The sequence below is a fragment of the Hyla sarda genome, unplaced genomic scaffold (genome assembly GCF_029499605.1).
Source record: "Hyla sarda isolate aHylSar1 unplaced genomic scaffold, aHylSar1.hap1 scaffold_792, whole genome shotgun sequence".
Classification (NCBI taxonomy): Eukaryota; Metazoa; Chordata; class Amphibia; order Anura; family Hylidae; genus Hyla; species Hyla sarda.
In genome coordinates this window covers 88,160-115,523 of record NW_026610817.1, presented here as the reverse complement: position 1 = coordinate 115,523, position 27,364 = coordinate 88,160, and the positions used below count along the sequence as shown (strand labels likewise).

Below are 27,364 nucleotides of genomic sequence, written 5' to 3'. Positions count from 1 at the left end.
ACTCCAGTGGTCTTAAGGGAGTCTTGTCCTCCAGTTTTTGATCTTAAAGGGGGTCTCCTCCTACCCCTTATGAGGCAAATGAATCCTCCTGATGTAAAAGGCGCCTCATTTGCCTCTATATGTTAAGGGGGTTATCAGAGGAGCTAAAAAGGCATAAACTTTTCCCTCTCTCCAGTGGCTAGGAAGCAAAGGAAGGTCATACCTATTCAGCTGTCTTGATAACCGCTTTAACAGCGCCTCCTCCAGACTCCACTGGTCTTAAGGGAGTCTTGTTCTCCAGTATTTGATCTTAAAGGGGGTCTCCTCCTACCCCTTATGAGGCAAATGAATCCTCCTGATGTTAAAGGCGCTTCATTTGCCTCTGTAAATGGGGTTATCAGAGGAGCTAAAATGGCATAAACTTTTCCCTCTCTCCAGTGGCTGGAAAGCGAAGGAAGGTCATACCTTTTCAGCTGTCTTGATAACCGCTTTAACAGCGCCTCCTCCAGACTCCACTGGTCTTAAGGGAGTCTTGTCCTCCAGTATTTGATCTTAATGGGGGTCTCCTCCTACCCCTTATGAGGCAAATGAATCCTCCTGATGTAAAAGGCGCCTCATTTGCCTCTATATGTTAAAGGGGTTATCAGAGGAGCTAAAATGGCATAAACTTTCCCCTACCTCCAGTGGCTCTTTTCCACATAGCTCTCATCTCCTCCCTATACCTTCTCACCTGGAATAAAGGGGGTGGCTGAAATAAGGGGTCAGGTAATGTGTTGTGGTCACCACATGTGGGTGAAACCAGGCCTCCATGTGGTACACAATGTACATACGATGTTGCGTACATTTGCTGCCACTGATTCCGCCTGCATGTGACGACTGCAACATGCTACCTGCTCCCACATCTCGGCCCTCCATTTTCATACCAGAAGGTATCAGGATGAGTCAAGACCAAAGCAGAAGTGAGCTGCTGGAAAGCGAGGTAAGGTCATACTTTTTCAGCTGTCTTGATAACCTCTTTAACAGCGCCTCCTCCAGACTCCAGTGGTCTTAAGGGAGTCTTGTCCTCCAGTTTTTGATCTTAAAGGGGGTCTCCTCCTACCCCTTATGAGGAAAATGAATCCTCCTGATGTTAAAGGCGCCTCATTTGCCTCTGTAAAAGGGGTTATCAAAGGAGCTAAAATGGCATAAACTTTTCCCTCTCTCCAGTGGCTGGGAAGCGAAGGAAGGTCATACCTTTTCAGCTGTCTTGATAACCGCTTTAACAGCGCCTCCTCCAGACTCCACTGGTCTGAAGGGAGTCTTGTCCTCCAGTATTTGATCTTAAAGGGGGTCTCCTCCTACCCCTTATGAGGCAAATGAATCCTCCTGATGTTAAAGGTGCCTCATTTGCCTCTATAAAAGGGGTTATCAGAGGAGCTAAAATGGCATAAACTTTTCCCTCTCTCCAGTGGCTGGGAAGCGAAGGAAGGTCATACCTTTTCAGCTGTCTTGATAACCTCTTGAACAGCGCCTCCTCCAGACTCCAGTGGTCTTAAGGGAGTCTTGTCCTCCAATCTTTGATCTTAAAGGGGGTCTCCTCCTACCCCTTATGAGGCAAATGAATCCTCCTGATGTTAAAGGCGCCTCATTTGCCTCTGTTAAAGGGGTTATCAGAGGAGCTAAAATGGCATAAACTTTTCCCTCTCTCCAGTGGCTGGGAAGCGAAGGAAGGTCATACCTTTTCAGCTGTCTTGATAACCGCTTTAACAGCGCCTCCTCCAGACTCCACTGGTCTTAAGGGAGTCTTGTCCTCCAGTATTTGATCTTAAAGGGGGTCTCCTCCTACCCCTTATGAGGCAAATGAATCCTCCTGATGTAAAAGGCGCCTCATTTGCCTCTATATGTTAAAGGGGTTATCAGAGGAGCTAAAATGGCATAAACTTTCCCCTACCTCGAGTGGCTCTTTTCCACATAGCTCTCATCTCATCCCGATACCTTCTCACCTGGAATAAAGGGGGTGGCTGAAATAAGGGGTCAGGTAATGTGTTGTGGTCACCACATGTGGGTAAAACCAGGCCTCCATGTGGTAGACAATGTACATACGATGTTGCGTACATTTGCTGCCACTGATTTCGCCTGCATGTGACGACTGCAACATGCTACCTGCTCCTGCATCTCGGCCCTCCATTTTCATACCAGAAGGTATCAGGATGAGTCAAGACCAAAGCAGAAGTGAGCTGCTGGGAAGCGAGGTAAGGTCATACTTTTTCAGCTTTCTTGATAACCTCTTTAACAGCGCCTCCTCCAGACTCCGGTGGTCTTAAGGGAGTCTTGTCCTCCAGTCTTTGATCTTAAAGGGGGTCTCCTCCTACCCCTTATGAGGCAAATTAATCCTCCTGATGTTAAAGGCGCCTCATTTGCCTCTGTTAAAGGGGTTATCAGAGGAGCTAAAATGGCATAAACTTTTCCCTCTCTCCAGTGGCTGGGAAGCGAAGGAAGGTCATACCTTTTCAGCTGTCTTGATAACCTCTTTAACAGCACCTCCTCCAGACTCCAGTGGTCTTAAGGGAGTCTTGTCCTCCAATCTTTGATCTTAAAGGGTGTCTCCTCCTACCCCTTATGAGGCAAATGAATCCTCCTGATGTAAAAGGCGCCTCATTTGCCTCTGTTAAAGGGGTTATCAGAGGAGCTAAAATGGCATAACCTTTCCCTCTCTCCAGTGGCTGGGAAGCGAAGGAAGGTCATACCTTTTCAGCTGTCTTGATAACCGCTTTAACAGCGCCTCCTCCAGACTCCACTGGTCTTAAGGGAGTCTTGTCCTCCAGCATTTGATCTTAAAGGGGGTCTCCTCCTACCCCTTATGAGGCAAATGAATCCTCCTGATGTAAAAGGCGCCTCATTTGCCTCTATATGTTAAAGGGGTTATCAGAGGAGCTAAAATGGCATAAACTTTTCCCTCTCTCCAGTGGCTCTTTTCCACATAGCTCTCATCTCATCCCGATACCTTCTCACCTGGAATAAAGGGGGTGGCTGAAATAAGGGGTCAGGTAATGTGTTGTGGTCACCACATGTGGGTGAAACCAGGCCTCCATGTGGTAGACAATGTACATACGATGTTGCGTACATTTGCTGCCACTGATTTCGCCTGCATGTGACGACTGCAACATGCTACCTGCTCCTGCATCTCGGCCCTCCATTTTCATACCAGAAGGTATCAGGATGAGTCAAGACCAAAGCAGAAGTGAGCTGCTGGGAAGCAAGGTAAGGTCATACTTTTTCAGCTGTCTTGATAACCTCTTTAACAGCGCCTCCTCCAGACTCCGGTGGTCTTAAGGGAGTCTTGTCCTCCAGTCTTTGATCTTAAAGGGGGTCTCCTCCTACCCCTTATGAGGCAAATGAATCCTCCTGATGTTAAAGGCGCCTCATTTGCCTCTGTTAAAGGGGTTATCAGAGGAGCTAAAATGGCATAAACTTTTCCCTCTCTCCAGTGGCTGGGAAGCGAAGGAAGGTCATACCTTTTCAGCTGTCTTGATAACCTCTTTAACAGCGCCTCCTCCAGACTCCAGTGGTCTTAAGGGAGTCTTGTCCTCCAATCTTTGATCTTAAAGGGGGTCTCCTCCTACCCCTTATGAGGCAAATGAATCCTCCTGATGTTAAAGGCGCCTCATTTGCCTCTGTTAAAGGGGTTATCAGAGGAGCTAAAATGGCATAAACTTTTCCCTCTCTCCAGTGGCTGGGAAGCGAAGGAAGGTCATACCTTTTCAGCTGTCTTGATAACCTCTTTAACAGCGCCTCCTCCAGACTCCAGTGGTCTTAAGGGAGTCTTGTCCTCCAATCTTTGATCTTAAAGGGGGTCTCCTCCTACCCCTTATGAGGCAAATGAATCCTCCTGATGTTAAAGGCGCCTCATTTGCCTCTGTTAAAGGGGTTATCAGAGGAGCTAAAATGGCATAACCTTTCCCTCTCTCCAGTGGCTGGGAAGCGAAGGAAGGTCATACCTTTTCTGCTGTCTTGATAACCGCTTTAACAGCGCCTCCTCCAGACTCCACTGGTCTTAAGGGAGTCTTGTCCTCCAGTATTTGATCTTAAAGGGGGTCTCCTCCTACCCCTTATGAGGCAAATGAATCCTCCTGATGTAAAAGGCGCCTCATTTGCCTCTATATGTTAAAGGGGTTATCAGAGGAGCTAAAATGGCATAAACTTTCCCCTACCTCCAGTGGCTCTTTTCCACATAGCTCTCATCTCATCCCGATACCTTCTCACCTGGAATAAAGGGGGTGGCTGAAATAAGGGGTCAGGTAATGTGTTGTGGTCACCACATGTGGGTGAAACCAGGCCTCCATGTGGTAGACAATGTACATACGATGTTGCGTACATTTGCTGCCACTGATTTCGCCTGCATGTGACGACTGCAACATGCTACCTGCTCCTGCATCTCGGCCCTCCATTTTCATACCAGAAGGTATCAGGATGAGTCAAGACCAAAGCAGAAGTGAGCTGCTGGGAAGCGAGGTAAGGTCATACTTTTTCAGCTGTCTTGATAACCTCTTTAACAGCGCCTCCTCCAGACTCCGGTGGTTTTAAGGGAGTCTTGTCCTCCAGTCTTTGATCTTAAAGGGGGTCTCCTCCTACCCCTTATGAGGCAAAAGAATCCTCCTGATGTTAAAGGCGCCTCATTTGCCTCTGTTAAAGGGGTTATCAGAGGAGCTAAAATGGCATAAACTTTTCCCTCTCTCCAGTGGCTGGGAAGCGAAGGAAGGTCATACCTTTTCAGCTGTCTTGATAACCTCTTTAACAGCGCCTCCTCCAGACTCCAGTGGTCTTAAGGGAGTCTTGTCCTCCAATCTTTGATCTTAAAGGGGGTCTCCTCCTACCCCTTATGAGGCAAATGAATCCTCCTGATGTAAAAGGCGCCTCATTTGCCTCTATATGTTAAAGGGGTTATCAAAGGAGCTAAAATGGCATAAACTTTCCCCTCCCTCCAGCTCTTTTCCAGTTAGCTCTCATCTCATCCCGATACCTTCTCACCTGGAATAAAGGGGGTGGCTGACAAAAGGGGTCAGGTAATGTGTTATGGTCACCACATGTGGGTGAAACCAGGCCTCCGATGTTGCATACATTTGCCGCCACTGATTTCGCCTGCATGTGACGACTGCAACATGCTACCTGCTCCCCCATCTCGGCCCTCCATTTTCATACCAGAAGGTATCAGGACGAGTCGAGACCAATCCAGAAGTGAGCTGCTGGGAAAGCAAGGTAAGGTCATACCTTTTCAGATTTCTTGATAACCTCTTTAACAGCGCCTCCTCCAGACTCCAGTGGTCTTAAGGGAGTCTTGTCCTCCAGTCTTTGATCTTAAAGGGGGTCTCCTCCTACCCCTTATGAGGCAAATGAATCCTCCTGATGTTAAATGCGCCTCATTTGCCTCTATATGTTAAAGGGGTTATCAGAGGAGCTAAAATGGCATAAACTTTCCCCTACCTCCAGTGGTTCTTTTCCACATAGCTCTCATCTCATCCCTATACCTTCTCACCTGGAATAAAGGGGGTGGCTGAAATAAGGGGTCAGGTAATGTGTTGTGGTCACCACATGTGGGTGAAACCAGGCCTCCGATGTTGCATACATTTGCCGCCACTGATTTCGCCTGCATGTGACGACTGCAACATGCTACCTGCTCCCCCATCTCGGCCTTCCATTTTCATACCAGAAGGTATCAGGATGAGTCAAGACCAAAGCAGAAGTGAGCTGCTGGGAAGCGAGGTAAGGTCATACTTTTTCAGCTGTCTTGATAACCTCTTTAACAGCGCCTCCTCCAGACTCCAGTGGTCTTAAGGGAGTCTTGTCCTCCAGTCTTTGATCTTAAAGGGGGTCTCCTCCTACCCCTTATGAGGCAAATGAATCCTCCTGATGTTATAGGCGCCTCATTTGCCTCTTTATGTTAAAGGGGTTATCAAAGGAGCTAAAATGGCATAAACTTTTCCCTCTCTCCAGTGGCTGGGAAGCGAAGGAAGGTCATACCTTTTCAGCTGTCTTGATAACCTCTTTAACAGCGCCTCCTCCAGACTCCAGTGGTCTTAAGGGAGTCTTGTCCTCCAATCTTTGATCTTAAAGGGGGTCTCCTCCTACCCCATATGAGGCAAATGAACCCTCCTGATAGTAATGGCGCCTCATTTGCCTCTACATGTTAAAGGGGTTATCTCAGCATCTAAAATGGCATTATCTTTCCCTGGTTCCCAGTGGCTCACTTCAAGCTTGGTCTCTTTCCCTGTTGACTTATCACCTGGAATAAAAGGGGGGGAATGAGATGGTGGGTCAAGTACTTTGTTGTGGTCACCACATGTGGGCAAAACCATGCCTCCATATGGTAGCCAATGTACACACAATGTTGCATACATTTGCTGCCACTGGTTTCACCTGCATGTAAAGGCTTCAGCATAGTACCTGCTCTGCCATCTAAGATCTACCTTTTCATACCAGAAGGTATTAGGAAGAGTAGAGACCAAATCAGAAGTGAGCTGCTGGGAAGGGAAGAAAGGTAATACCTATTGATAATCTCTTTAACAGCGCCTCCTCCAGACTCCACTTGATGTTAAGGGAGTCCTCCACATTTGGTAAAGAAAAAGTTTGTTACGCTGCTGATGAAGGCTCTAGTTGGTGTACAAAACCACGTGCAGCAAGTTAGCTCTTCTTCTTCTTCTTCTTCTTCTATTACCTTTTCATCTTTCTCCTTCTTTACCTCTTCCTCTGCTTCATTCTGCCCTTCATTCTTCTCCACTTGTTCTTTCTCCTTTCTGTCATTCTCTTCCTCCTTCTCTTCTTTTTTTTCTTCATTGTCCCCTTCATCCTGCTTCTCATCTTCGTTCTCCTTCTCCTCTTCATATTTCTTCTTTTTCTCCTTCTCTTCCTCTTCTTTTTCCTCCCCTTCATCCTCCTCTTTTTCCTCTTCCTCTTCTTTGTTTTCCTTCTCCTTCTTCTCCTCTTCTTCCTTCACACATAAGTAAATCAGATAATCTGTATGATTTGCCTCATCCAGCCTTCCATGATTGTTGTAATATCCTCCGTCAGAAAGGGTTGCTCTCGACTAGAACAGTATCAGGGGATCCAAAGCCAAGACTTTGACATAATGAGACAACAGAGGTCCAACGATGGTGTATTTATTTGTAGGCAATTTTGGGCAAATATCACTTTTCTCTAGGAAATACTTCTTTTAGGTTAACTCATGAATGATAACAACAAGGTTTATGAAACAATGAACAAGAAGAAAGATATGTGTAGCTCACTTTAACAAAATAAACTAGTAACCAAGGTTTCTGATGTTGTGCATAACCACAGAGGGCTTATACTACAATGCAAAACAATTAATTACAGAGAAAATAAAAAATCAGTCCTCAAGGATGCAGTAAAAATGTCTTAATCCATATCCACAGGTTGAAGGTAAGAGTATAATTGAGGAGGGTCTGACTGCTGGGACCTCCACGATCTCCAGAACTGCAGTCCGTCTCTTATCTCTGAGCGCGTGTTGTAGGATGTATGGAGTGGGATGTATGTAAATCACTTAGATCAATAAAGGACATATGTCCTGCATAAATCTGTATAAGTCATCTAACCATTGCTCATACAAGTCCCCTTGGGCATTGGTCACCAAACTCTAGACCTACAAAAGTTGCAAAACCACATCTTCCAGCAAGCCCCAACAGTAATTGGCTGTTAACGTGTAAAGAAAAAGAAATCTGTTTTTACAAATATAAATTAACCCTCCCCATACAAAAAAGTAAAGAAAAAAAAAATGTTGTTTGCATATTTGGAATAACTGCATGTATAATTATCCTAACTCATAAAACTTAACCTTATTAATCCTGCATGGGGAATGACTTATACAGAAAAAAAGAGCCCTAAAATGATTCCACAGGTGTAAAAAGGGGTACTCTGGGAAACTAAACCTATAGCCCATCTTTTCCTCTCATCAACGTATTTAATTGTCTAAATATCATTTATTAGCTATATAGAGCAGTCTCCCCTCTTTAGTTGTTACTTATGTGCATAAAGTGAGGGAATGACATCATCCAGCCATCCACTCTGTCTCTGTCCAAATAACTATCTGAAAGCAACCCCCACCTTCCTGTGAGACACAGACCATGTGGTTTCTACCCTGCACTGATGGTCATGCTCTCTTTAGTGCTAAGAACTGTGAGGTGTGTGAAGCCTCAGCCAATCAGACACTGAACCTCTCTCTGCTGCTCACTGCAGAAGGGAGCCAGCTGACAGAGCAGTGCTGCAATGATTGCTGGGAGATGTAGGCAAGGCGAGGGAAAGATGGCAAAGAATTTCAAGAAGCCAGAGAAGACAATGCATATCAGGCAGGATAGTTTACAGGGTACATATCCAGGACTATAGTGTCCATTGTGCCCCTGGTGAAGTCCTGTATCAGCACACCCCTACCCCCAAAAAAGCCAGCTGCACAGGCATACGCTGCTATCTACATGGTGGTTTGTACTGGTAGGTGATGAAATATAAAGTTCAATGGTGGTATATACAGGTAGGTGATGTAATATACAGGTACATGATGCTATATACATGTATATAGTGCTATGAATCAGTACATGAAAGTATATACAGGTACATCCTCTCACCGTGTTACCGCATTCTCTCCCCTGCCATCACCAATCACATAACTAAAATCTTTCATTCCTCCTTCAAACATTCTGTCATAACCCCATTTCTGAAGAAAACATCTCTGGATCCTGTGCAGCTAACTATTGACCTGTCTCTCCACTTCATCTCCAAACTCCTGGAATGCTTGGTCTATTCCCACCTAATCCATTATCTCTCCAGGAACTCTCTCCTTGACCCCTTACTGTCTGGATTACATTCCCCATTCTCCACAGAAACTGGCTTAACCGAAGTCACTAATGATGTCTTATGGTTAAATCTAATAGCAATTCTCTCTACTGATTCTTCTTGATCTCTATGCAGCATTTGACACTGTAGATCACCAATTACTTCTTGCTATACTCCACTCCATTGTTCTTAAAGATTCCTCTCTCTCCTGGTTTTTGTTTCCTACCTCCGTGAACGCTCCTTCGGTGTATCAATCCCTATCTCTAGCTATTTCCCTGCTGCTCTTGTTGTTGGGGTTCAGGGACCCTTCCTGGGCCTTCTCCTCAGTAGATTTGAACTCCAGTACCATCTCTCCGCTGATGACATACAGCTCTCTACCTCTTCCCGTATCATCACCCCCGCACTCCTACAGAACACCAGCAACTTTCTCTTTGCTGTCTCTAACATTGTGTCCTCCCTATTCCTGAAAAGAAATCTTTCTATTATAGAACTTCTTGTATTTCCTCCATTTAATCTACCTAAACCTGACATCTCCATCTCGGTGAGTGGTACAACCATTACTCCTGGACAGTAAACCCGCTGTCTTGAAGTTATGGTAGACTCAGATCTGTCTTCCACGCACCCCTCATTTACTGCTGAAACAACCAAAACTATTGTGGATGCTTTAATTCATTCCCACCTGGACTACTGAAACTCTTTACTAATAGGCCTTCCCTTCTCTAAACTCTCCCTCTCCAGTCCATCCTAAATGCCACTGCCAGATTCATCTTTCTCTACAGCTGTTATGTGATCTTAAAGGGATACTCCGGTGGAAAACTTTTTTTTTTAATCAACTGGTGCCAGAAAGTTAAACAGATTTGTAAATTACTTCTATTAAAAAAAATCTTAATCCTTCCAGTACTTATTAGCTGCTGAATACTACAGAGGAAATTATTTTCTTACATAGAGCTCTCTGCTAACGTCATGACCACAGTGCTCTCTGCTGACACCTCTGTCCATTTTAAAAACTGTCCAGAGTAGGAGAAAATCCCCATAGAAAACATATGCTGCTCTGGACAGTTCCTAAAATGGACAGAAATGTCAACAGAGAGCACTGTGGACATGATGTCAGCAGAGAGCACTGTGTTCCAAAAAGAAAAGAATTTCCTCTGTAATATTCAGCAGCTAATAAGTAGTGAAATGATCTAAAGTTAACATCTTCTTTAATCTGAACCCCTCAATTCCACCTCTAAGACTTTGCTTGTGCTGCACCAGTTCTCTGTAATGCAATACCTCGGACCATCAGGCTTATACCCATCTTCCTCAGTTTCAAACATGCCCTAAAGACACATCTTTTAAAGCAAGTGTATTCCCTAAATTTGGTCTCCCCTTTTATTACTACGTCTCTTCACTGGCAGTGTTATTATATGCTCTATGTATTTTAGACCTTATGCAATTGGCTGGTGGCTGGAATTGAGGATTTACGTTTTGTGAATAGCCCGGTTTATTCACAACTTTAAATATGCCTGTAAATATTTGTAGGATTCCTTTGGGAAAAGTTCAGCACTTTCTTCTGTGTATTATAATTCACAGCTTTATTGTAGATCTATCGTGCAAGCATGGGTGTCCATGGGGAAATCGCCCCTTCTGGAAAAATGATCACAGAGGGAACATTCACACCACGATTTCTTCATACAGTCGCCGGATCGCCGGAAATTTCAAAACCGTCCGCTGCTGTATCCTCGACAGACCTGTCTCATTGATTTGCATGAGCCAACTGGAGTTAGATAGTGACTCTGGTCAGATAATTTTTCACAACAAAATCTGGTTTTGTTGCTGGACGGAAAAACCATGGAATGTTGCGGTTTAAGTCCGGCAATAAAACTGATGCGGTGCAAAAATGAGCCGACCAAAGTCACTATCTGACTCCAGTCTCAAAAATGAGAATGAGATGTGGCGTGGGTCTGGCGGGGATACGGCAGTGGCCAACTTTGAAATTTCTACAGGTGATCTGGCAAACGTATGATAAAAATTGTGGTGTGAATGTAGTCTAACTTGATGTCAGAAAGCAATTTCGTCCTGCTTTAGCTGCATGGAAATACCCCATATGTGACCCTAAACTGATACCTTGAAATACGACAGGGCTCTGCAATGAGAGAGCTCCATGCGCATTTGAGGACTAAATTAGGGATTGCATAGGGGTGGACATAGGGGTATTCTACACCAGTGATTCCCAAAAAGGGTGCCTCCAGCTGTTGCTAAACTCCCAGCATGCCTGGACAGTCAGTGGCTGTCCGGAAATGCTGGGAGTTGTTGTTTTGCAACAGCTGGAGGCTCCGTTTTGGAAACACTGTCGTACAATACGTTTTTCATTTTTATTGGGGGGGGGGGGGGGAACAGTGTAAGGGGGTGTATATGTTGTGTTTTACCCTTCATTATGTGTTAGTGTAGTGTAGTGTTTTTAGGGTGCATTCGCACTGGCGGGTTACGGTGAGTTTCCAGCTAGGAGTTTGCTCTGCAGCTCAAACTTCAAGCAGGAAACTTACTGTAAACCTGCCCGTGTGAATGTACCCTGTACATTCACATGGGGGGGGGGGGGTCAAACCTCCAGCTTTTTCAAAATTACAACTCCCAGCATGTACTGACAGACCGTGCATGCTGTGAGTTGTACGTTTGCAACAGCTGGAGACACTCTGGTTGGAAAACCTTCAGTTAGGTTCTGTTACCTAACTCAGTATTTTCAAACCAGTGTGTCTCCAGCTGTTGCAAAACTACAACTCCAAAACTGTAGTTTTGTAACATCTGTAGGGCTACAGTTTTGAGACCACTGTATAGTGGTCTCAAACTGTAGCCCTCCAGATGTTGCTAGGCAACTCATCGGCTTCCCTAGGATCCAGGGAGCCAGCCGCACAACATCGTTGCCCACCGATCACCGTCGCCCGCAGCCTCCGCAGATCGGTAAGTGACCTTCGGCGCCGGTCCCTGTCTGTTTCTCCGTCCTGCCCCGCCTATTGTGGGTGGGCAGAATGGGGAAACCGAAAGTAACCCCCCCCCCGCCCCCGATCTGCTATTGGTCGTCGCGTCTATACGACCAATAGCAGGGATAGGAGGGGTGGCACCCCTGCCACCTCACTCCTATCCCTTCAGGGGGATCGCAATCCCCCTTATATTCCGGGTCACCATAGACCCGTAATTGCACAAATCGCAAGTGTGAATTCACTTGCGAGTTGCCGCGTTCGCCGACATGGGGGGGGGGGGGTTCTGAAGGATTTCAGCAGGCATCCCGGTCCGATCCCCGCCCGGCGCGCTGCGGGGACCGGAATACTCCATGACGTACGCATACGTCATGGGTCCTGGTCCTTAAGTACCAGGGTGTCATGACATACGCGTATATCAAGGGTCCTTAAGAGGTTAAAAAAGTAGTTTTTTGGACTATTGCTTTTGGAAGGGAGGAGGGAGGGACAGACGCTGTGGCTGTATGAGTTCCTAAAATTCCTTATGGCACCATGGGATATGAGGAATGAAGGTTCTTCTACTCTGGACAGTTCTTTGGGCTGGGTAAATAAGCTTGATATATCCTAGGAAAGAGGAACCTCTGGTGCCAGTTTCATCGATGGAAACAATGGTGCAGGTCATTTATACTGTGTGCACAGATATTTGGGGTCTATTAGGGTTAGCTACATAGACATAAGATTACTGACACATTCATCAAAACTGGTAAAATCTGCCATAACATAATCTAGGGGGCATTTATGAAGCCTCATCAGCATACAGGCTCCCCTGCCAGCGTACGGGCTCCCCCCACCAGCGCACAGGCTCCCCTGTCAGCGTACGGGCTCTCCTGTCAGCGTACGGGCTTCCCTGCCAGCGCACAGGCTCCCCTGTCAGCGCACGGGCTCCCCTGCCAGCGTACGGGCTCCCCCCACCAGCGCACAGGCTCCCCTGTCAGCGTACGGGTTCTCCTGTCAGCGTACGGGCTCTCCTGTCAGCGTACGGGCTTCCCTGCCAGTGCACAGGCACCCCTGTCAGCGTATGGGCTCCCCTGTCAGCACACAGGCTTCCCTGCCAGCGCACAGGCTTCCCTGCCAGCGCACAGGCTCCCTGGATTTATGAAGAAGCAGACACCTCTATATAAGTCCAGTAAACCTGTGCACCCATGATGATATCTCCGCCAGCTCTGAGCAAGGGGAGATCTTAGCAGCAGTTTAGGCTGGCAGTGTAAACGGTGAGCAACCACACCCCTTTTCAATAGGTCACACCCCTTTAGCAAGTACCGTCTTAAACAGCAAATAATCACACATCTGCAGTTAGTGCACAAATTGTGCAATTATTTGCCTTTTTCACAAATCAACAAAAATATCACAATTGATGAATCCCCTGAATGCCTACTAAACTTTATATGTATACTTTTATATAACAAATTTGATTATCTCCAATGTCACTTACTTCTTCCTGGAACGCTGTGATAATGTCTATGGCCCTTCTGTTCATCTCAAAGACCTAGAACAGAACAGATTAAACTTAGTTTTATTCAGCTCATTAAACATATTATGGCATAATGTATTATATCTATACATTATGATGAAATAAAATGATCTTGTTTTACTCATTTCCCCTATCAAATGTCTTTATTTGTATCTTATCTAAGTAATAATCTATAGGACGAAGCCTAAGGCTAGAATTACACTAAAGCTTTGTACTGGTGTTTTTTTTAGGCTTTTTTTAGCCTAATGAAGAAGTAGGGATGGGAAAATTTGTAGGGAATTAAGTATTTCTTTTTTATGACAAAAAGTTTTTTACATTTTCAATCAGGTAATGATTGATGTGAGCGGTCAGGGACGTGAAAATGTAGCCGGCAATAGCCCAAATGGATAAAGGGTCCATGTAATTGTAAAAATAATATATATTTTTATCTTAATTTTCTAAAACTTTTTATTAATAATGTTTTTGATGTATTTTAATAATGATATTTTTAATAAATACAGTGTAAAATCCGATATCAACTATATGTGCGTGATTATTGTGGTACTACAGAGTCTGTTCAATGTTGGGAGCAGTAGTACCTGCACTAAGTGACAGATCACAGCGGGTCTCACTCCTGAGACCCATTGTGATCATAATTTCTAGTCATGAGAAGCAGGTGACACGCAACACCGCTCCACATCCCTGCACTGTACCGTACTCCGGCCAGTGATGTGAACAGAACTTCACATAACTTATTCATGTTTGCCGGTGATTGGCCGGTACTGTATGGCCAATCACAGCGGTCAGCATCCGTGCCTTCGCAGATAAATCAGATTTGCTCGAAAAACGCCATGTTTTCAACATGAGGTCGTTTTTGAAAATCACCCACTGAGCCAAAAAGATTTATAAAATGCCAAACTCAAAAATGGCAAGTGGACCTAGCATTTTGCAGTTCCTTATTGAAATCTGGCTGCAGCGCTTTTTCAAGGCAAAAAACTCTGTGCGACAGAATGGGGGCAATTTTGCACAAAATCCCAAGTGGAATTATAGCCTAAGGGTCTATTCACACAGCAGAATTTGCGCTTGTGGAATTCTGCCTCAAATGAAAGCCCAATAAACTTCTATGGGATTCCTCTCTCCCATTAACACTTCTGAATTTCTGCACAGATTAAGCACAAATTCCGCATAAAATCCACAAGCCAGAAACCACCCAAGGAAGCGGAATTGGTGTGGAAATTCTGCTGTGTGAATAGACCCTAAAGGGTTTGTCCCATTATTAACCCCTTAAGGACGCAGCCCTTTTTCACCTTAAGGACTGAGCCCTTTTTCGCAATTCTGACCACCGTCACTTTACAAATTAATAACGCGAAAACGCTTTTACCGAATATTCTGATTCTGATTGTTTTTTCGTGACATATTCTACTTTATTTTGGGGGTAAATTTTCGGCGTTACTTGCATCCTTTTTTGGTGAAAAATCCCAAAATTTCATGAAAATTTAGAAAATTTTGCATTTTTCTAACTTTGAAGCTCTCTAATTGTAAGGAAAATGGATATTCCAGATACATTTTATTTTTCTTCACAAACACAATATGTCCACTTTATGTTGGCATCATAAAATGGACATATTTTTGCTTTTTGAAAAAATTAGAGGGCTTCAAAGTAGAGCAGCAATTTTCAAAAATGTCATGAAAATTACTAAATCTGAAGGGACAGATGTTACAGAACTACAACTCCCAGCATGCCTGGGCAGTCGAGGCATGCTGAGAGTTGTAGTTTGGCAACATCTGGAGGGCTACTGTTTGGGTACCACTGTAACAGTGGTCTCCAAACTGTGACCCTCCAGATGTTGCAAAACTACAACTCCCAGCATGCCCAGACAGCCTTTGGCTCTCTGGGCATGCTGGGAGTTGCAGTTTGGCCCCCCTAGTGGTTGCCACGGTAAAGATCGATTTACTTTCACTTTCAATTCCACCCCCCCACTGTGGATTCCCTACCTGATCAGGATCCTGCAGGCTCAAGCGAAGATCCCAGGTCCCCAGGCATCTTCTCCTGCAGGTACGGCCTCCATCTTCTTTCCAGAGCCCCTTGACAACCAGGGGCGGGCAGATTTCAGCAGGCATCCGGCTCCGGTCCCCAACCGGCTAACGGTGGGGACCGAAATTCACACGGGCGTATGGATACGCCCTGCGTCCTTAAGGACTCGGAATGCAGGGCGTATCCATACGCCCTGCGTCCTTAAGAGGTTAAGATGTATACCCTATTCCCAGAATGGGGGATAAGTATGCAGTATGATTGCAGGGGTCTCATTGTTGGGACCACCTGTGATATCGAGCATGGAAAGGCAGTCATGTATGTGCTCTGCCTCTCTATACATTGTGTATGGGTTGGCTGTAGATAGTTTACTTTACATCTGTTATGAATTGCTGGTCTTGGTAAATCTATCATATTAGGTACTAAGAAAAATAAAGAAATAAATATCAACATAGATTTCAACATTGCCTTTTTGAAAAGATGGCACCAAACATCCAGGATTCAGGATTTTAGGCTCTATTTTGGGGGACAGATACTTAGAAAGGAGGAGATGTGTCAAAATCTGTGCAGAGGAAAAGTTGACCAGTTGCCCATAGCAACCAATTAGATTTCTTTTTTTTCTTTTTCAGAGGCTTTTTTAAAAATGAAAGGAGCAACCTGATTTGTTGCTATGGGAAACTGGTAAATGTTTCCTCTGCACAGGTTTAATAAATCTTCCCCACAATTGAAAAAAGATTTTTTTAAAAAAGTTAATCAAGTTCAACCTATATGCCTATTGTGTCACTAGTGTGTTGATCCAGAGGAAGGCAAAAAAAAAACCTTATAAGGCTCATGCCAATTGCCCAATACCAGGTGGAAATGTTCCTTCCTGATTCCAAATATGGCATCAGAATAAATCCCTGAACCAACGTTCTGTCCTTTTGAATCTAGTATCCATAACCTGTAGTGTTATTACTCTCCACTAAGAGGTAAATGTCGATGGCCTGTCTTTAGGAAAGGCCACCAATATTTGACGGTTGGGATGCTCCCTGAACACCATGGGGGAAATGTTATCAAAACCTATGTCTAGGAAAAGTTTACCAGTTGCCCTTACAACCAATCAGAGTGCTTCTTTTATTTTTCAGAGGCCTGTTCAAAAATTGAAGAAGCAATCTAATTGGTTGCAATGGGCAACTGGTCATCTTTCTCATCTTCTTCATTATGTCTACAGGATTAGCAGGTTGTCCATATAGGCAGCTGTGAATGATAATGCAGGGCAGTTCCATTAAAGTGAAAGAGCGCAGCCTATCAATGTGTTAGACCTTTAAAGAGTGGAAAACAAATGTTTTCAAATCAACTGGTGCCAGAAAGTTTAACAGATTTGTAATCCTTCTAGTACTTATCAGCTGCTGTATACTACAGATATACTACAGAGAAGTTTGTGTAGTTATTTCCAGTCTGACCACAGTGCTCTCTGTTGACACAACTGTCCATGTCAGGAACTGTCCAGATTAGAAGCATAATCCCATAGAAAACCTCTCCAGCTCTGGACAGTCCCTAACATGGACAGACTGGACTTGTCAGACTGTGAAGAATTTCACAAATTTCTCTGTAGTATATCTGTAGTATACAGCAGCTGATAAGTACTAGAAGGGTTAAGATTTTTAAATAGAAGTAATTTACAAAACTGTTTAACTTTATAGCATCAATTGATTTGAAAACATAATTTTTCCACCGGAGTTCCCCTTTAAATATTAAAGGGGTATTCCAATGTTTTCTAAAAAAAAAAAAAAAAAAAAAAAAAAAAAAAAAAAATGAATCATATGCTGCTGGGGCAGGAAAAAAAAAATATAGATAGATATATATCTAGCCCAATGCCCTGTTGGTCCACCCCAGCTTTGTTTCGCCCCGGTTAGGTCCCCCGATCTTTCTTCTTCACAGTAGTGTCCTCTGACAGCCAGTTATTGGCTGAGCGAGCAAGTCCTGGACTAATTGCCTGTCTCAAAGGCAGGAAGAAAAGAGAAGATCAGGGGACCAGGAGACACACAGGAGCTGCGGGGGACCAAGGCTGGGTTCGTATGGCCTTTTAGGCTATTTTCCCCCTGTCACAGCCACATTTTTTTTTTTTTTTTTTTTAGAAAGCAGTCTGTCACATGTGCTAAGTGTGAACCTGCTTTCATCCGTGAAGAGCACAGGGCAACAGTGGCGCATTTGCCAATCTTGGTATTTTCTGGTAAGCACAACCCCCACCTGTGGACGTCGGGCCCTAATACCACCCTCATGGAGTCTGTTTCTGACCGTTTGAGTAAACACATGCACATTTGTGGCCTGCTGGAGGTCGTTTTACAGGGCTCTGGCAGTTTTCCTCCTGCTCCTCCTTGCACAAAGGCCGAGGTACCGGTCCTGCTGCTGGGTTGTTGCCCTCCTACTCCATGTCTCTTGATGTACTGGCCTGTCTCCTGGTAGCGCCTCCATGCTCTGGACACTACGCTGACAGACACAGCAAACCTTCTTGCCACAGCTCACATTGATGTGCCATCCTGGAAGAGCTGAACTACCTGAGCCACTTGTGTGGGTTGTAGACTCAGTCTCATGCTACCACTAGAAGGAAAGCACCGCCAGCATTCAAAAGTGACCAAAACATCAGCCAGGAAGCATAGGAACTGAGAAGTGGTCTGTGGTCACCACCTGCAGAACCGCTCCTTTATTGGGGGTGTTTTGTTAATTGCCTATAATTTCCACCTGTTGTCTGTTCCATTTGCACAACAGCATGTGAAATTGATTGTCAATCAGTGTTCTTCCTGAGTGGACAGTGTGATTTCACAGAAATGTTATTGACTTGGAGTGCAATTGTGTTATTTAAGTGTTCCCTTTATTTTTTTGAGCAGTGTAGTAATATCTTCATCTGCACCATCCCCGGAGGACATTTCTGTCCACAGGGATGGGGAGGATTTGCAGTTTGTAAGTCCCCCCCCCCCCCCCCCCCCCAGCAGCCCTGTAAGTAGCCCCCTAGACGGGAGCTATACTTATCTAGTCTCGCCGCTCTGGGTGCAGTAATGTCCCCTCGGCATGATTGACAGCCCACGTCACTACTCAGTTCCTTAATCCGACAAAACAGAGGAGGGAGGAGATGCTGCTGAAACTTAGCACCAACTGTTTGACTCTTCAGCTGGTAACACAGGCGATCATCAAAACTAAATGTATGGGTAATCTTATCCCTCTAGCACCTAAATGCAAAGATCTGCAGATTCTACACCTTGTATGGAGATGATTCAGGAGAAGATTCACTTTAACAGAGCAATTATTATTCACAACTATAGGATTAATGAAAGTCAACACAAACATGAGATTTACCTCGTCATCCGTGTAGTCATAGTGGGGTGTCCTTTCAAAAGTGTGGCGCTCCATCTCCAAAAAAAGAGACAGAGGTCAGCTTATTGACTCGTTCTGTAAACAGTAAAGACATATTCCTGCACAATATTCATATAACCTGATTGATTAGTGATTGACATATACAATTATTCTTTATATATTTACCACATTACTATTTGTATGATAAAAAAATATGAGGATTTTTCTATGTATTTTCTGCACCAGTGTTTTGTTGATTTCTGTTTCTTGTTGTCATCAATAGGAACCTTCAGGGTTGGACACAGAAAGCAGAGGTCACCTGCATAAGAACAGCATGTCGGCCTTTCATAGAGCTCCCCCTCATGTTCCTCTAACAACCCAACAGTATCTGTAAGCTATGAGATGTATTATTACATGCAATCTAATGGGCAGTAGGAAGCTGCCTATAAGGTGGCAGTGGATCCTTTTACTACTTGACCCCTATACAATAGTCTGCACATGAAACATGTCCACTCTGGGAACCTTCATTGTTACTTCCAATGGCTGAATATCTCTCCCAATCATGTGATCACTGGGTTGCTTGGCTTATTACAGGACAAAGCTCTTATACCTGTCCTGATAGGGTATGTTCACATGGGGTAGATACACTATGGAAATTTTTTTTTTGCATTTTAACCCCTTAGGGACCAAGCCAATTTTCACCTTAAGCACCAGAGCGTTTTTTGAACATCTGACCACTGTCACTTTAAGCATTAATAACTCTGGGATGCTTTTACTTTTCATTCTGATTCCAAGACTGTTTTTTTCCTGACAAAATATACTTTATGTTAGTGGTAAATTTTTTCGATACTTGCATAATTTCTTGGTGAAAAATTTCCAAAATTTGATGCAAAAATTGAAAATTTAGCATTTTTCTAACTTTGAAGCTCTCTGCTTGTAAGGAAAATAGACATTCCAAATAAATTATATATTGATTCACATATACAATATGTCTACTTTATGTTGGCATCATAAAGTTGAAATGTTTTTACTTTTGGAAGACATCAGAGGGCTTCAAAGTTCAGCAGCAATTTTCCAATTTTTCACAAAATTTTCTAAATTGGAATTTTTCAGGGACCAGTTCAGATTTGAAGTTGATTTTGAAGGGCCTTAATATTAGAAATACCCCACAAATGACCCCATTATAAAAACTGCACCCCTCAAAGTATTCAAAGTGAAATTCAGTAAGTGTGTTAACCCTTTAGGTGTTTCACAGGAATAGCAGCAAATTGAAGGAGAAAATTCTAAATCTATATTTTTTACACTGGCATGTTCTTGTAGACCCAGTTTTTGAATTTTTACAAGGGGTAAAAGGAGAGAAATCTTCCTAAAATGTGTAACCCAATTTCTCTTGAGTAAGGAAATACCTCATATGTGTATGTCAAGTGTTCGGCAGGCGCAGTAGAGGGCTCAGAAGGAAAGGAACAACAATGGGATTTTGGAGAGTGAATTTTGCTGAAATGTTTTTTTGGGGTCATGTCACATTTAGGAAGCCCCTATGGTACCAGAAAGCAGAAAACGCCCCATGTGGCATACCATTTTGGAAACTACACCCCTCAAGACACGTATAAAGGGATCCAGTGAGCCTTAACACCCCACAGGTGTTTGACGGCTTTTCACTAAATTCGGATGTGTAAATGAAAATAATTATATTTTTCACTAAAGTGCAAATTTTTTTCCCAAATTTACCATTTTTACAAAGCGTAATGGGAGAAAATGCCCCCCAAAATTTGTAACCCCCTCTCTTCTGAGTATGGAAATACCCCATGTTAGGACGTAAAATGCTCTGAGGGTGAACTACAATGCTCAGAAGAGAAGGAGTCACGTTTGGCTTTTGGAAAGCAAATTTTGCTGAAATGGTTTTTGGGGGGCATGTCCCATTTAGGAAGCTCCTATTGTGCCAGAACAGCAAAAAAATAACATGGCATACTATTTTGGAAACTACACCCCTCAAGGAATGTAACAAGGGGTACAGTGAGCCTCAACACCTCACAGGTGTTTGACGACTTTTTGTTAAAGTTGAACGTGTAAATTTTTAATTTTTGCAAGGGGTGATAGGAGAAAATTACCCCTAAAATTTGTAACCCCATTTCTTCTGAGTATGGAAATACCCCATGTGTGGACATCAAGTGCTTTGCTGGCGCACTACAATGCTCAGAAGAGGAGGAGCGCCATTGAGCTTTTAGAGAGAGAATTTGTTTGGAATGGAAGTCAGGGGCCATGTGCGTTTACAAAGCCCCCCCGTGGTGCCAGAACAGCGGGACCCCCCTCATGTGACCCCATTTTGGAAACTACACCCCTCACAGAATTTAATAAGGGGTGCAGTGAGTATTTACTCCCCACTAGCGTTTGACAGATCTTTGGAACAGTAGGCTATGCAATTTAAAAATTTCATTTTTCATTTTCACAGACCACTGTTCCAAAAATCTGTCAGACACCTGTGGGGTGTAAATGCACACTGTACCACTTATTACATTACATGAGGGGCGTAGTTTCCAAAATGGGTCACATGTGGGGGGGTCCATTGTTCTGGCACTATGGGGGCTTTGTAAACACACGTGGCCTTCAATTCCGGACAAATTTTCTCTCCAAAAGCCCAATGGCGCTCCTTCTCTTCTGAGCATTGTAGTTCGCCCGCAGAGCATTTTACATCCACATATGGGGTATGTTCTTACTCAGAAGAAATGGGGTTACAAATTTTGGGGGGCTTTTTTTTCTATTTTCCCTTGTGAAAATGAAAAATTTAGGGTAACACAATTTATTTTTCATTTTCCCATCCAACTTTAATTAAATTTCTTCAAACACCTGTGGGGTGTTAAGGCTCACTATACCCCTTGTTACATTCCGTTAGGGGTGTAGTTTCCAAAATGGAGTCATGGAAATACCCCACAAATATGTGGCCCTAAACTTCCTTTCCTTTAAATATGACAGGGCTCCGAAATGAGAGAGTGCCATGTGCATTTGAGGACTAAATTAGGGATTGCATAGGGGTGGACATAGGGGTATTTTATGCCAGTGATTCCCAAACAGGGTGCCTCGAGCGGTTGCTAAACTGGGGGGACAGTGTAAGGGGGTGTATATGTAGTGTTTTAGCCTTAATTATGTGTTAGTGTATTGTAGTGTAATGTTTTTAGGGTACATTCACACGGGCGGGTTTATGGTGAGTTTCCAGCTAGGAGTTTGCGCTGCGGCAAAAAATTTGCAGCAGCTCAAACTTCAGGAAACTCACTATAAACTCGCCCGTGTGAATGTACCCTGTACATTCATATGGAGGGGCAAACCTCCAGCTGTTTCAAAACTACAACTCCCAGTATGTACTGACAGACCGTGCATGCTGGGAGTTGTACTTTTGAAACAGCTGGAGGCACACTGGTTGGAAACCCTTCAGTTAGGTTCTGTTGCCTAACTCAGTATTTTCCAACCAGTGTGCCAGTCCAGCTGTTTCAAAACTACAACTGAGATGTAGTTATGCAACAGCTGGAGGTACGCAAATACAACTCCCAGCATGCCGAGACAGCTATTTGCTGTTTGGGCATACTGGGATTTGCAGTTTTGGAACATCTAGAGGGCTACTGTTTAGAGACCGCTGCACAGTGATCTCCAAACTGTAGCCCTCCAGATGTTGCTAGGCAACTCACCGGCTTCCGTAGAATCCAGGGAGCCACATCGCTGTCCTCTGCCGCCACCGATCCCCGCCCACTGCTGCTGATCACCGCCCGCTGCCGATGGGTAGGTGGACCTCCGGCGCTGTTCCCCGACGGTTCCCCGTTCTGCCCAGCCTACGTTAACCCCCGCCCCCGATCTGCTACTGGTCGTCGCTTCTGAACGACCAATCCCCGCCCGCTGCCGCTGATCGCCGCCAGCTGCCGATGGGTAAGTGGACCTCCGGCACTGTGCACCGACGGTTCCCCGTTCTGCCCGGCCACTGTGGGTGGGCAGAATGGGGGAACCGAACGTTAACCCCCCCCCTGCCCCCGATCTGCTATTGGTCTTTGCTTCTGAACGACCAATAGCAGGGATAGGAGGGGTGCCCCCCCTGCCACCTCACTCCTATCCCTTCAGGAGTATCGTGGGTGTCTTGGACAACCCCGATCCCCCTTACTTTCCGGGTAACCGGGTCACCGTAGACCAGTATGAATTCACCAGTGATTTGCGGCAATTGCCGACATGGGGGGGGGGGGTTGATCTCAGGACCCCCCTGGGCATTTGCACGGGGTGCCTGCTGATAGATATCAGTAGTCAACCCGGTCCGGTCCCCGCCCGGTGCGCGGCGGGGACCGAAATTCCCACGTGCGTACAGGAACGCCCTTGGTCCTTAAGTACCAGGGAGCGAAGGCGTACCTGTACGCCCTTGGTCCCTAAGTGGTTAATAAACAAATTGCTAAACAAAAGAATGCAGAAATGGTATGTAAAACTAAACTACTGATACAGTGATCCCTCAACTTACAATGGCCTCAACATACAATAGTTTCAACATACAATAGTATTTTCTGGACCATTTTAACTTGAATCCAGACTCAACATGGCTGGAAGAACTGACCAATCAGAACGGATATTTTACTGGAAAAACCCTTGTTACTGAAGTGCATGCACTGAATTCCTGTCCGATAGCACCCTCTACAGTGCAGGGAGGTATTACATGTTCTGTACTACTCTTTACCTGTGCCAGGGTTAGCTGCTCCTTTGGACACCAGGTAAAGGCGACTCCATGATACTTTTTTTGGACATTGTGTGTACTATACAGGACCCTGAAGAAGCTCCTGTCCTCTACATAGACAGTGATTTACAGCAACCAGCAGATCTTTCGTACTTTTATATGTAAGGACTTGCTTTATCTATATTAGTTATCTACCTATTTTTGTTTACTCCTCCCTTTTTCCTATTTTTGGATAAAATTTTGGAGGCTTCAGAACCAATTACCATCTTTCCATAGAGTTATGGTCTCAACATACAATGGTTTCAACATACAATGGTTGCCCTGGAACCAATTAATATTGTAACTTGAGGGACCACTGTACTAACTTATATTAGACAGTCTAAAGATGTGCCAGATTTATATCATACAGCTACTGTGATAAATTTGGTGATTTTGAAAGTTTTACACTGTCCAAGAATCAATAGTATTAATATATCTGCTCCCCTGACAAACAAAAAATATTACCAAAACCAAAATTTACAGCCTGGTCCAGAATTCTGATGTAAACAATTAACTGTACATAGAACACATGGCAAGGGGGAGAGAGGTGCACTGATTCTTATATCATGTGACTCAAGGAATTCTATTGAAAAATGCCCTTTCTTCCACCTATAGAGGACTATGAGAGGAGTAACACCACAATTTTTTTAAGAAAAGGAAAAAAACAAAAACAAAAACAAAAACAAAAAAAAACAACAACATAGCTAGTGAATGCAGTGATTTTGAAAAGTTTCCATTGAGCCCAAAAAAACACCACTAAAGGGTGAGGTAATGCCAAAAATTAAAGGATAACTCCGGGATGTAACAACTTATCCCCTATCTAAAGTGTTAGATCGCTGGGGTCTGACCACTGGGGCCCTCCGTTATCTCCCGCATGGAGCCCCGGCTCCCTGCATGAAACAAGCCCTTTCGACCACAGCACGAACCTGTGGCTGACACGCCCCCTCCATGCAGTCCTATGGCAGAGCCGGAGATTGCCGAAAGCAGCGCTCCAGCTCTCCCATAGAGCTGCCCGGAAGGGGCGTGTCGGCCGCCGCTTTGTGTGGTGGTCAACACGCCCCATTCATGCTGAGAACTGGGGCACCGTTCGGGAGATCCAGCTGTCAGATCCCCCGCGACCTTAGGATAGGGGATAAGTTGTTACATCCAGGAGTTATCCTTTAAAACACTATGTAGGTATGGAATTTCATATTTTCCTATTGACTCCTAGCTAACATCTGGCAGCGGTAGTTTTGTCCCAAATGCATTTTGGGGGCATTTTTTTTCCAGCCTAAAGCAGTGCTCTCCAACATGTAGAGGAAGAGTGGTGCAGTTGCCCATAGCAACCCATTGGATCGCTTCTTTCAAATATTTTGATAAATCTCCCCCATAGAGCCCAGTTCATATAATAATAAGATGATATATGTGCCAGGCTGTGACCAGTTAGTGCCCATCACATGCCAGTCTCATGACCTATTATTTCAGACATATATTTACAGTTGGAGCAATATACAGCTATAATATACATTGGGAGGGAGATTTATCAAAACCTGTGCAGAGGAAAACTTGCCCAGTTGCCCATAGCAACCAATCAGATATCTTCTTTCATTTTAAAAAGGGCCTGTCCAAAATGAAAGAAGAGATCTGATTGGTTGCTATGGGCAACTGGACAACTTTTCCTCTGAACAGGTTTTGATAATTCTCCCCCTGGATGTGTAACTGGACAGAAATATGTGACGATATTAATGAGGGATAATATAGTTTAGAGTAGGACTTACCACTGGATGATCCGGAAAGGATGGTATAACCGGAAAGTGAGGTGTTACCTGAAATAAAAGCACAGACACACAGACACACAACAACAAACAACACACACAGACACTAAGACGCAACAAATAATACAATAATGCACTTGTACGGCTCAGAAATCACAGAATAGCTCCTCCTCTGGCGGTCGCTCCAGCTGAGTGGTTGGTTGTCAGGACAACAGACAAACATACCGTGCAGGTGCCAAGCCAGACCGACCAATCACAGGCCAGCTCACTTGTATCAAGACCAACCAATCACAAACCAGCTCTTTTGTATGTAGATGATCTGCTGGATTCATACATATAATAGGGTTTTAGGATGATTGATAAATCTCCCCAATAATTTTGGATCAATAACCAATATCCCTGCTGAAACCTCTACAATAGTAGGCCCTGACATCAATCCCCTCTAATTATTAATGGAAGTGCCTGTCCTTAATGCAAAAGCTGCTCCTCAGTATATTTCCTATATATAATTTACATTTATAGACACCACACAGGTAAATCCGCATATGTGCTACTCCATGTCACCTGGGACCTCATCCAACTGCTCATATGTTATGTTTCCTTCCTTGTATAGGAGACTGAATTGTAAGCAATAACTAATACAAAGCTTATATATATATATATATATATATATATATATATATATATATAAAATAATGAAGGCTTATTGTAAAATAGAAGAATATTTGAAGTCACAAAAGGGTCTTTATGATCTTCCATGACCATTTAAACAGTATAAGGCAGCGTATTATATTCAGACCATGGGGCTATAATTTATCTTACACAACGCAGCTGCTGCAGAGCTTCTTTTGACTTTCAAAATGGTCGGCTCATATGGACCACTCCTGGCAGTTAGTACCAAGTTGTACCAAGAGTTGTGTGCCCTCATTTTATACAACATGGGGAAAACATTTCATCTCGAAAAAATAAAGGATTGTTGGGGAGATTTATCAAAACCAGTGCAGAGGAAAAGTTGACCAGTTGCCAGTAGCAACCAATCAGATCGCTGCTTATATTTTTCAGAGGCCCATTTAAAAATGAAAGAAGCAATCTTATTGGTTGCTATGGGCAACTGGTCAACTTTTCCTCCGCACAGGTTTTTATAAATCTTCCCCTGTATGTTTAGTTGGGTGCAGGCCCATCATAATATGGACATTATCATAAGTCACATTTACATAACATGTTATTTTTATAAGTCTACTACTGAATACATTGAGGTATTATGGCTGTGAAAGAGTTGACATTTTACTCTTTGTTGCCCCTACTTATGAGCCATATATGTATGTGTAAGAATGTATAGATCCTTGGTCACATGACTCATCTTAGCTAGATTCTATGCAGAAACTGCTAGTCTCCTAAGTCCAACCCTTTCTCCCTAGCCCCTTAAAGGGGTAGTCCAGTGGTGAAAAACTTATCCCCTATCCTAAGGATAGGGCATAAGTTTGAGATCGCGGGGGGTCCGACCGCTGGGGCCCCCTGCGATCTCTCTGTACAGGGGCCAGGCTCTCCGGCCAGATAGCGGGTGTTGACCTCCGCACGAAGAGGCGGCTGACACGCCCCCTCAATACATCTCTATGGCAGAGCCGGAGATTGCCGAAGGCAGCGTTTCGGCTCTGCCATAGAGTTGTATTGAGGGGGCGTGTCGGCCGCCGCTTCGTGCGGAGGTTGACACGCCCCCTTCCCGCGGGCTGTCGGGGCTCCGTACAGGAGATCGCAGGGGGCCCCAGCGGTCGGACCCCCCGCGATCTGCAACTTATCCCCTATGCTTAGGATAGGGGATAAGTTGTTCACCACTGGGTTCACCACTGGACTACTCCTTTAAGGACGCAGCTCATTTTCACCTTAAGGACCCTTTTTCGCAAATCTGACCACCGTCACTTTAAGCATTAATAACTCTGAGATGCTTTTACCGATTATTCTGATTCTGAGATTGTTTTTTCGTGACATATTCTACTTTATGGTAGTGGTAACTTTAAGTTGTTACTTGCATCCTTTCTTGGTGAAAAATCCCAAAATGTCATGAAAATTTTGAAAATTTAGCATTTTTCTAACTTTGAAGCTCTCTGCTTATAAGGAAAATTGATATTCCAAATACATTTTATATTGATTCACAAATACAATATGTCTACTTTATGTTGGCATCATAAAATGGACATATTTGTACTTTTTGAAAAAATTAGAGGACTTCAAACTATAGCAGCAATTTTCTAAATTTTCATGAAAATTGCAAAATCT

The 27,364-nt window shown here is 44.2% G+C and overlaps 1 protein-coding gene across 3 annotated transcripts; it reads right to left on the bottom strand.

Annotated features, from left to right (window-relative positions):
* Positions 1-6,032: 6,032 nt before the first annotated feature.
* Positions 6,033-25,714, bottom strand: LOC130346492 (cilia- and flagella-associated protein 251-like). 3 transcript variants are annotated; one of them, XM_056554563.1, is made up of 5 exons: positions 25,094-25,714; positions 18,605-18,697; positions 15,235-15,324; positions 13,222-13,275; positions 6,033-6,943 (listed from the first exon to the last, which is right to left on the bottom strand). In XM_056554563.1, the coding sequence occupies exons 2-5, from the start codon at positions 18,656-18,658 to the stop codon at positions 6,548-6,550; spliced, it is 594 nt and encodes a 197-aa protein (XP_056410538.1). In that variant the 5' UTR covers positions 18,659-18,697; positions 25,094-25,714; the 3' UTR covers positions 6,033-6,547. The 3 variants fall into 3 exon arrangements, with proteins under 3 accessions (XP_056410538.1, XP_056410537.1, XP_056410539.1); XM_056554562.1 differs by having other exon boundaries at positions 18,605-18,658; positions 25,094-25,712; XM_056554564.1 differs by lacking the exon at positions 15,235-15,324 and having other exon boundaries at positions 18,605-18,658; positions 25,094-25,706.
* Between the last annotated feature and the right edge of the window lie 1,650 nt (positions 25,715-27,364).

Bases quoted from the DNA above. Each gene is read 5' to 3' on its own strand.
- LOC130346492 (XM_056554563.1), bottom strand. From the start codon at position 18,658: ATGGAGCGCCACACTTTTGAAAGGACACCCCACTATGACTACACGGAT. The intron at 15,325-18,604 runs GTAAATCTCATG...CTGGTTGTCAAG, and splicing joins ATGACTACACGGATGACGAG to GGGCTCTGGAAAGAAGATGG. The intron at 6,944-13,221 runs GTAAGTGACATT...TTATGTGTGAAG, and splicing joins TCACAGCGTTCCAGGAAGAA to GAAGAAGAGGAGAAGAAGGA.